Here is an 11,360-nt window from a genome sequence, read left to right as displayed (position 1 = left end):
GGAGTCGGAGGGTCTCTGGGGGGCCCACACTATAGGGGGGCGCGGCCCCCCCCTGGCCGCGCCGGGGTGTGGTGTGGGGCCCCCAGGGCTCCCCTCTGGTCCTTCCCGGGTGTTCTGGATGCTTCCGATGAAAATAGGAACTTGGGCGTTGATTTCGTCCAATTCCGAGAATATTGCCCGAACAGCCTTTCTGGAACCAAAAACAGCAGAAAACAGGAACTGGCACTGTGGCATCTTGTTAATAGGTTAGTTCCGGAAAATGCATGAAAATGATATAAAGTGTGAACAAAACATGTTGGTATTGTCATAAAACAAGCATGGAACATCGGAAATTATAGATACGTTGGAGACGTATCAGTAACCAACTTACAATTGATATATTTATTAGTATTGTAACTAACTATTTATAACGTGTCAGTTGGAAATCCCGGGCTCACATTACATGTAGTTGATAGTATAAACTCATTATCATTCTAAATAATTTTTACAACTAGGGAGAGTTAAAATAACTATAATTATACTAAAATTGTATACATGTTTATAGTTTTTTTTCATATTGCACCATTAACGACTATATTATATATTAGTTTGTTGGTTAGCATTGTAAACATATAGTAATGTTGTCAAATTCATTTTTTTGTTACATAGTTGCAACATATGTCACTGAAAATATATCACACTTGTGCTAAATGTTATTTGTCTATTATTTTGTTTGCGTCTGACACATTTCATCTATAGAATATATTGAAATAGAATCACCTTAACATGAAAACAAAACAAGGACAAAAAAGACACTTGCCTCCTTGAATTTAGTTTATTTTTTAAAATATGAACATGAATGCTATAGTGTATATGTATATTTTATTGTGAGTTCTATTATATATTTTAATATTGTAAAATATATTAGTAGACATAATAAAAGCATAAAATATCTAAATAGATGATTGTTGTGTACAATGAGGTAACAAAGTTTATGGAAACTTTTGCATTATAATTGACCTTTAGCATGATTATCTTCTGTGGTCAAATGTGTCTTATGAGTACTAATGGGAAAAGGCTTATAACGGCAACTGCTCGCATGCACTACAACATACTCAGTTTCTGACGATTACTTCATCAACAAATGTCAAAATAGTGTCACGGACACGTGATACTGAAGGGTATGGAAATCCGTGGGCAACCTCGCATCACAGATATATGTCCAGGCTTGGAGTTTAATCTTTGGAGTTTCTATCGATTCTTTTCCTGCTTTCCTTCATGCTTCTCATTATCACAAAAGTCAGTGTTTCTGGATAAACCAACGCCTTACTCGATGCAGCCACTCGAGATGGTTTCGCATGTTTAATAGGTTATATAAACCAAACTAAATTTCATGATGTAGTCAACTATACGTCAAATTTCTGGGAGGGGAGGGGTTCCATTTTAGGTGTTGGGATCTATGAAGGTCGACACCGATACACAAAAAAAGAGAAATATGTGGCCTCATCAAAGTTTGTATGCCCCAAATCATGTGTATTTCTTGGCGTTCATGTTGTAATCAACTATACAACAAATTTCAGGGAGGATAGGGGTAGGTTTGTATTATTTCTTTCCATTATGCAGCTGTTGGGATCTATGAAGATCGATAGAGAAAGAGAAATAGGCGGCCTCATTATGCAAGGTGGGAGCATACAAAGTTCGGAAGTTCGAAATCATGTGTGTTGTTTCCCAAATACAAATTTTTACAAAGGACATTCCTTGGATACAGTGACTTCCACGTTTCCGTCGCATCAATAACCGACACTGAATGTCACCAGTAACAAAATGCTGCAATGCCTCATTGCCTCGGTTGCTCTGCAAAAGCCAACACGAACGGTCCGCCGTTCACGCTTGCAAATTGTGGAAGCCGCTGAGAGCTTCTTGCAAGTGCATGACGGCGCTGTTGTAGTTGACGAAGCCCATGAGCCAGAACTCGTGGTTCTCCACGGACACGAGCTGGATGAACTTCTCGGCTGGCTTGAGGTTGCTGGCCGACGGGGTCGCCGCCCTCAGCCGGTGCAGAGGGATCGCCACCTGCAACGTCGGCGCCGTCAGTCGGCAGTTTGGATGGCACAAGACAAGTGGACAACTACCTGCTACGAAGAAACTGAAATTCAGAATGCGACGAAGCGTACCTTGTAGTAGCTCCACTCCGCCCTGTCGCCGGCGGCGGGCTGGTAGGAGAGCGGGGTGTCGCTGCAGAAGGCGACCCTGGCGGTGGAGAGGTACATGACCCCCATGACGGGCCCGGCGGAGGTGGAGAGGTAGCAGGCGTAGGACTTGCGGAGCTGCTCGTCGGGCGGCGCGCTGAAGGCCTGCCGGAAGATCCGGTCGTGGCCGCCCTCCGCCAGCACCTTGGTCCCCTGCGCGATCCTCCCCACCGCCGCCTCCGTGATGCTAGGCGCTGTCCGAACTGCAGGTCGAGCAATCACATGGTAAACTTAAGAACATGTATATTCTGATGATCGGTGCTGATGCTTGGGGAAGAAGCGAAGAAGTACTCACGGTGCTGCCATGTGTTGCGTGACAGGTCCTCGGCCTTCCTGGTCGCCTCGCCGACCTTCCGCCCCCACAGCGACAGCGCGTCCTTCACCGTCTCCTTTCTGCCTGCGGAACAACATACAGAGCCGTTTCCGTCAGCGAGGGGACATCGAGGGGGCAATTCAGGTGAACTTTGCCACGCCGGGCACACGCACTCTTCTGCGCCGGCGGCGGCATCGCGTAGGGGTTGGCCTCCGTCGCCATGGGCGACCACGTTCGCCCCGCCGCCTGTTGCATGGGTGAATTCGCAGCACACCCGCCGCGCTTCTTCTCGGAGCCCGGACCTTGGAATGCTGTCCTCTTCGTGCCGGCCGCTGCCGCCTAGGTGCTCGTACCTCGCGAGTGTCGTCGAAGTGGGTTGGTTGCTTCTGCTCGACGGCTAGCAGCTCGCAGCTGCCATGATATAATCTAGGGATCGGGATGATGACTGGGTCACGGTCACCTACCTGCTGCCGTCTTCGTGACGCTTCGGCTGCACCGACTCTTGCGGTGAATTGTTTATCACGCGTAGGGTGCGGCGGTGGGAGGAGCAGCTCGTGCTGGAGTTGTTTGTCGGGAGGAAAGTCCGGCATGCCGTGGCGGGCGGAGCGGGACGGGGCTTTGCCGTGGACGGAGACTTCGGAGCGGAGGGGCCGGAGGAATTTTTGGGCCAAGCGTACGTTTCCACGTGACGGACGCAGCTGCGCCGGACCGGGCCGGAACGGCCGGGTCTCCTGGTTTTCAAAGATTGACGCCGGCCGAGGGAATCTGGGAATGGTGTGCGTCGCGGACGACAAGGCCCCGCCCGTGTTCGCGGCGTTGTGCTTGCTCACGCTACTGCTTCTCCTTGGCTAATAAAACCATAGTTTTTTTTGTCTTCATAGACTTGTCTTGCTATTATGCTAAATTGCTAATCCACTATCTATACTGCAATCTAAGTAGGGTGTTTTATTGTCACTCTCAGACTTATCAGGACGTTCTATTGTTATCTTCGTTGGTGATACTGATACCGACCTGCTTGGCACCCCTCGGCCATCCCAAAATATGTTGATAGTCGCTAGGCGTGGAATGTTCTTCCTCGAAATAGGCTTTCGTCCAGCTGTATTAATATAACAACCACATGATATAACTGGGAGGTTCCTGCGGATGAAAACAACAACAAACAAGTTCAAGAAAAACAAAAGAGGAAGCAAGAGAAACTAATGCCTGCAACACAAAATCAACAAAAGCGATGATAACTAGTAATATGGGGTTGCCCGATCTTCTCAGTAAGCACGGTGGATGATAATGAACACACGATGAACACATCGGAGATAATATGATGATAAGTGGATGATAACTTACATGACGCTGACGAAGTCTCTCGATTGATTCCTGTCGCCAATGCAACAGCTCTCAACCCTGCAAGATATTCGCAACTTCACACACTTGCGCACGTAGCCATCGACCACGAAGCGGTAAATTGCAACCGTCTAATTCCCAATGGAACAACAGATCACACAAAACTTTTAGTAGCAAAACACCAGATCGATGCGAATTGCTGTATAGATTCAATAGAGTTATAAAGCAATCAATTATGAACTAGGGTTTATCTTAAACGTGGTCTAAGGTTGTTTTGGGGGCGTCCTGGGCATTTATATAGGGGTTCAGGATGACCAAAAGTCGAAAAATATGATTACAAACCGACCAAGATCGGGATCTGGTCGAGACTTCCTTGGACACGACCGGAGTGGGAGCCGGTGGACCGGGCCAGGGGCCGGGTGGTCCGGCAGGAACCGGGCCTAGCGCCAGGCTGGCACCGGGCGGGGGCGCCAGACTCCCTGGAACGATGTTCGGTGTGCACCGGTGCAGGAGCCGGCAGGCGCCGGATCATCCGGCGTGTGGGTCGGTGGCGCCGGGTTGGCCGGTGTCGCCGAGCGTGGCGCCGCCTGGACTTCTCCTTCTCCCTCCTTCGCGCATGCCTCCCTCACCTCCCTCGCGCGTCCACATGGTATCTTCTCGTCTAGCACCATGTCCAGTTGCTTCTCTTCTTCTCGTGCGATGCTTCCTCCATCCTCGTACCTGATCATACACAAGTCAAAGGATTTAGGCAGTATAAAGTTCTCATCAATTAAAGTATCGTTTAAGAACAAGTTCACATGTTCTTTTAGTAGCTTCGCACGAGCTCTTGTCATAGGTCCAATTCTGACATCATTGGACTTGAGCTTCACAGCAACATCATCTTCATCTTGTAATGACGGAGGTAGTAGCTCGGTAGGGATGCCTCATCATCTCCCCCCCTTCAAAAGGCGTCGACCACAACGCTCCAAGGTCTTCTCCGTCATATGGTGTCAAATCAGCAACATTGAAAAAATTACTAACAACAAACTCATCAGTTGGAAGATCTATAGAGTATGCATTATCATTGATCTTGGCAATCACTTTGTAAGGACCAACACCACGAGGAAGCAACTTGGACTTCCGTAGCTTCGGGAACCTATCCTTGCGAAAATGACCCAGACCATATCACCAGGCTTGAACAAAATGTCCTTGCGCTTCTTGTTCACCCTTGCAACATTGTTATTGCCTTTCTTCTCAATTAGCTCTTAAGTTTCTCATGTATCTTGCGTACAAAATCTGCCCTCATTGATGCCTCCATATTGACTCTCATGTATGGGTAGAGGCAACAAGTCAAGTGAAGTAATGAGTTTGAAACCATACACCACCTCAAACGGACACAGCTCTGTGGTAGAATGCACCGCCCTGTTGTAAGCAAACTCCACATGCGGCAAACAATCTTTCCACTCCTTCAAGTTCTTATTTATCAGGTATCTCAATAGTTGTGATAATATTCTATTCACTACCTCAGTTTGACCATCAGTTTGGGGATGACAAGTAGTGCTGAAAAGTAGCTTCGTCCCCAGCTTTTCCCAAAGTGTCTTTCAGAAGTAGCTCATAAACTTGACGTCACGATCAGAAACCGTAGTCTTTGGGACTCCATGTAGACGTACAATCTCCCTGAAAACAGGTTAGCAATATGCGACGCATCGTCGCTCTTGTGGTAGGCAATAAAGTGTGACATCTTAGAGAATCTATCCACTACCACAAATATAGAAGAATCATGGCCTCTCTTAGTACGCGGCAAACCCAACACAAAATCCATACTAATATCTTCCCATGTAGTGGGTGCCGGTAAAGGAGTATACAAACCGTGAGGCTTCAGCTTGGATTTGGACTTGTTGCAAGTAATGCATCTCTTCACATACATGTCCACATCCCGCCTCATCTTTGGCCAATAAAAGTGATCAGCGAGAATGAGTAGCGTCTTCTCACGCCCAAAATGACCCATCAAACCTCCAGCATGTGATTCTTGTAATAAGAGCAAACACACAGATGATTCTGAAACACATAGTTTGTTAGCTCTAAACAAGAATCCATCATGTATGTGATATTTTTCCCATGCTTTACCAATAGCACACAAGCAATATGGTTCAGCAAAATCATGATCAGTAGCATAAAAATCACATAGAATCTCTAATCCAGGAATTTTAACATTAAGTTGAGTTAATAGCATGTACTTCCTAGATAGAGCATCATCAACAATATTATCTTTTCCCTTCTTATGCTTAATAATGTATGGAAAAGACTCAATGAACTCAACCCACTTAGCAAGACACCTATGCAAGTTAGATTGAGCTTTCATATATTTCAAAGCTTCATGATCAGAATGTATGATAAATTCTTTTTGCCACAAATAATGTTGCCAAACCTCAAGAACTCTAATTAAAGCATACAATTTTTTTTATCATATATAGGATAGTTCAACTTAGCACCAACAAGTTTCTCAGAAAAATATGCAATTGGGCGACCCTCTTGCATCAACACACCACGAATTCCAATACCACTAGCATCACATTCAATCTCAAATTTCTTATTGAAATCAGGAAGTGCAAGCAACGGTGCAGAAGTTAACATACGTTTCAGCTCATCAAATTGTTGGAGATATGCCCAAGAGGCAATAATAAATAGTTATTATATATCTTTGTGTTTATGATAATGTTTATATACCACGCTATAATTGTATTAACCGAAACATTGATACATGTGTGTTATGTAAACAACAAGGAGTCCCTAGTAAGCCTCTTGTATAACTAGCTTGTTGATTAATAGATGATCATCATTGCATGATCATGAACATTGGATGTTATTAATAACAAGGTTATGTCATTATGTGAATGATATAATGGACACACCCAATTAAGCGTAGCATAAGATCACGTCATTAAATTATTTGCTATAAGCTTTCGATACATAGTTACCTAGTCCTTTCGACCATGAGATCATGTAAATCACTTATACCGGAAAGGTACTTTGATTACATCAAATGCCACTGCGTAAATGGGTGGTTATAAAGGTGGGATTAAGTATCCGGAAAGTATGAGTTGAGGCATATGGATCAACAGTGGGATTTGTCCATCCCGATGACGGATAGATATACTCTAGGCCCTCTTGGTGGAATGTCGTCTAAATAGCTTGCAAGCATATGAATGGTTCATAAGAGACCACATACCACGGTACGAGTAAAGAGTACTTGTCAGGAGACGAGGTTGAACAAGGTATAGAGATACCGATGATGAAACCTCGGACAAGTAAAATATCGCGTGACAAAGGGAATCGGTATCGTATGTAAATGGTTCAGTCGATCACTAAAGTCATCGTTGAATATGTGGGAGCCATTATGGATCTCTAGATCCCGCTATTGGTTATTGGTCGGAGAGAAGTCTCAACCATGTCTACATAGTTCGCGAACCGTAGGGTGACACACTTAAGGTTTGATGTCGTTTAAGTAGATATGGAATATGGAATGGAGTTCGAAGTTTTGTTCAGAGTCTCGGATGGGATCCAGGACATCACGAGGAGTTCCGGAATGGTCCGGAGAATAAGATTCATATATAGGAAGTCACTTTCCAAGTTTGGAAATGATCCGGTATTTTTCTGGAAGGTTCTAGAAGTTTCTAGAAGAGTCAGGAAGAAATCACCATGGAAGGTGGAGTCCCAGAGGGACTCCACCCACCTTGGCCGACCAGCCTAAGGGAGGAGGAGTCCCAAGTGGACTCATCCCCATGGTGGCCGGCCACCCCACCAAGGAAAGGGGGGAGTCCCACTCCCCATAGGTTTGGTCATATGGAAGGTTTATGTTGGGGTCTTATTCGGAGACTTTTGACCTAATCCTTGGGGCTTTCACCTATATAAAGAGAGGAGGGGGAGGGGCTGGCCGGCCACACCAAGCCATGAGTTGGCCGCACCACCTAGGGCTGCCCATGGCCGGCGCCCTAGCCTCCCCCTCTCCCAAACCCTAGCGGTTCCCTCCTCCCTCTCTCTCCCACATAGCTTAGGCGAAGCTCTGTCAGAGATCTCCACCACCACCGCCACCATGCCGTCGTGCTGCCGGGATTCCGAGGAGGATCTACTACTTCCGCTGCCCACTGGAACGGGGAGAAGGACGTCGTCATCAACACCGAACGTGTGACCGAGTACGGAGGTGCTGCCCGATTGTGGCACCGTCAAGATCTTCTACGCGCTTTTGAAAGCGGCAAGTGATCGTCTACCGCAGCAACGAGAGCCTCCTCTTGTAGGCTTTGGAAATCTTCAAGAGTTAGTCTCGTTCATCCCCTCGTTGCTCCCATCTTCTAGATTGCATCTTGGCTTGGATTGCGTTCTCGCGGTAGGAAAATTTTTTTTTTCTATGCAACGAATCCCATCAGTGGTATCAGAGCCGTGTCTATGCATAGATGGTTGCACGAGTAGAACACAATTTTTTTGTGGGCGTTGATGCTTATGTTGTGTTTAGTTCGAGTACTTTGCATCTTTGTGGCATGGTGGGATGAAGCGGCTCGGGCTAACTTTACATGACCGCGTTCATGAGACTTGCTCCACGTTCGACATGCAACTTGTATTGTATAAGTGGCTTTGCGGGTGTCTGTCTCTCCCACCATAGTGAAGATTCAATTTACTCTTTCTATTGACAACACTAGTATCACCGTTGTGGTTCATGTTCGTAGGTAGATTGGATCTTACTCGAAAACCCTAAACCACGTAAAATATGCAAACCAATTAGAGACGTCTAACTTGTTTTTGCAGGGTTTGGTGATGTGATATGGCCATGATGTGATGATGAATATGTATGAGATGATCATTATTGTATTGTGGCAACCGGCAGGAGCCTTATGGTTGTCTTTAAATTTCATGTTGAGTAGTATTTCAAAGTAGTTGTAATAGTTGCTACATGAGGTGAACAACCATGAAGACGGCGCCATGAACCTTGATGCTAAGCCGACGATGATGGAGATCATGCCCGTTGATGATGGAGATCATGTCCGTGCTTTGGAGATGAAGATCGAAGGCGCAAATACTAAAGGGCCATATCATATCACATATGAATTGCATGTGATGTTAATCCTTTATGCATCTTATTTTGCTTAGATCGAGACGGTAGCATTATAAGATGATCCCTCACATTAATATCAAGATAATAAAGTGTTCTCCCCTCGTATGCACCGTTGCAACAGTTCGTCGTTTCGAAGCATCTCGTGATGATCTGGTGTGATAGACTCAACGTTCACAAACAACGGGTGTAAGCCATGTTGCACACGCGGAATACTTGGGTTTGCTTGACGAGCCTAGCATGTACAGACATGGCCTCGGGACAACGGAAACCGAAAGGTTGAACACGAGTCATATGGATGATATGATCAACATGTTGATGTTCACCACTGAAGCTACATCATCTCACGTGATGATCGGTTTTGGTGTAGTGGATGTGGATCGTGTACCACTTAACAACTATGAGGGGTGTTGTATTAAGTGGGAGTTCATTAGTAATTAGATTAAAACATGAACTAATTATCATGAACATAGTCTGAGTAGTATTTTGAATTAATTTTGTAGTATTGGCATCCGTTTTCTACCATGCGCTAGTCTTGTAATTGAGATAGAAATACTGTTAAAATCTGACAAGAAACTTTACGGATTGGTACCGTATTGTTAAAGTGTAACGGCCCCGGGTAGCACCCTATTAGATTTGTTTGTTCTTTTTATTTCATGCATCATATCACCCATGGTTTTTACAAAATAAAATTAGTTTTACAAACCCTAGCTATTTTGTTTTTCTCTCATATGGTTTTAATAATAAAACCTCCTCTTCTCTTTCTTTTAACCAAACCCTAACTTCCAAAATCAGTTTTGTAATTTCATTTTAAAACTGGACTTGTTTTGGTGTGGGTTTCAAAGTTGTAATCAAAATCAATTTTCAAAATCAAAGAGGAAAACAATTTTGAAATAAAAACAAAACCCCTAACCCTCTCTCTTCCCCGGCCCATCCCTCTCTCTTCTTCTTCTTTCACCCGGTGGCCATCTCTCTCTCCCAGCCCAGGCGGCCACTTTCTTCTTCTGGCCCAAGTCCACCTGGCCCATACCTTTTCGCTAGCGGGAGTAGAGGCTCATCACGTTATCCTCTTCCTCCACGGCGTGAGCACGCCCTGTGCGTGAGCGCGTGGTCCTCCCCGCACCACCACCTGCTTCCCCTCCTTATCTTCTGAGGACGAATTCCTAGACCACAACATCCACAGCTGGCTCGCCTTCTCGCCCACGCCTCTTCCTCCCTCCTCCTTTCTTCCTCTCCAAGGAGAACAATCAGACAGGGTTTTCCCCGGCGCAAATTCACCGCCGCCCGGCCACCTCGGTCCGCCCTGAGCTGCGCCGCCACCGCCAATCGACGCGCCTCGTCGAGCTCTATGTCCTGGTGCGAGGAATCATGTCGTAGCTTCCCCAACCGTCGACAACGTCATCGTTTCTGCGCCACGGACGCCGCGCTCCGGCGAACTTCTCGACCGCTTCTGTCACCCCCCGTCCACCCCGACCTCTCCTTCGTCTTCGCGGTGAGCAGGCGCATCTCCCGGACCTCTTCTTCCCCCTTTTCTCTTCCGGGTTCTCCCCCTCGCCATGGTGACCGCCGCCGTTTCGTCCGCAGATGCTCGCCGGCGAAGCCTCTCCGGTGACTCCCAGGCGTCGGCGACGCCACCTCCAGGTTCCCCGTGACCACACGTATCTCCCGCGCATCCTCCCTCGGCCGGCTCGGTTGGCATCGATGGCCCGTCTTCGACATCCCTCGATCACCGCGCGTCTGCCTCCTCTCCTCGTCCCCTTCGCCTCCCCCTCGTCTCTGCCAAGACGAGCCCGTCTCCGACCCCGGTGAGCCGCGTCCTCCTTCCCCCTCGTTCAGCACCACTCTCGCGGCCACGCACTGATGCTCCCCCTCAGTTTGGTTGCCGTCGCTGACCGTCGCCGCTGTCCTCCCCTTTCTCTTCAGTTTCGTCAGGCGACAGCAGCAGTGCAGACAAGGTTGGCCAGCTCAGCGCCACGCTGGCGTCCACGTCGACCCACGGGTCCCGCTCGTCAGTCTCCGTGACTAGAACACCCCTCGGTGAGAAAGTCCCTCCTCTCCTCAGATCTGACATTCTTGCAAAATAGCCCATGCCTATTTCTGGTTATCAACCCGCAGCCCCTGGTTTTCCCCTTTTAAGCATAACCCCTGCATCTCTTGCTATCTAACCCGGGGTCCTTCCCCCTTTCCAGAAATTATTTCTGGGTCCTTTTCTTATAAAAATAAATCTGTTTTTCTATTTTAAAATGATAAAAACTAATATGTGAATAACTTTTAATCTGTAACTCCAAACTAAAAGTGTTCTATATGAATTTTGATCAGAAAAATGCACTAAACATTAATATCCCATCCATTCATCTGTTTGCATCTCGCATCATGTCGCGCGTTGATAGTTATGCAT

The 11,360-nt window shown here is 46.8% G+C and overlaps 1 protein-coding gene across 1 annotated transcript; it reads right to left on the bottom strand.

The window, feature by feature from the left end:
* Positions 1-1,623: 1,623 nt before the first annotated feature.
* LOC127301914 (GLABRA2 expression modulator) lies at positions 1,624-3,300 on the bottom strand. The gene is made up of 4 exons (XM_051332213.2): positions 2,715-3,300; positions 2,524-2,625; positions 2,154-2,431; positions 1,624-2,052 (listed from the first exon to the last, which is right to left on the bottom strand). Exons 1-4 carry the CDS (start codon positions 2,794-2,796, stop codon positions 1,864-1,866), a joined length of 651 nt encoding a protein of 216 aa, XP_051188173.1. The 5' UTR covers positions 2,797-3,300; the 3' UTR covers positions 1,624-1,863.
* Positions 3,301-11,360: the final 8,060 nt, after the last annotated feature.

Source organism: Lolium perenne, chromosome 5 (assembly GCF_019359855.2).
Source record: "Lolium perenne isolate Kyuss_39 chromosome 5, Kyuss_2.0, whole genome shotgun sequence".
In the NCBI taxonomy this organism is placed as follows: domain Eukaryota; kingdom Viridiplantae; phylum Streptophyta; class Magnoliopsida; order Poales; family Poaceae; genus Lolium; species Lolium perenne.
The sequence above is the reverse complement of the archived record's forward strand: the minus strand, read 5'-3'. Positions and strand labels throughout refer to the sequence as shown.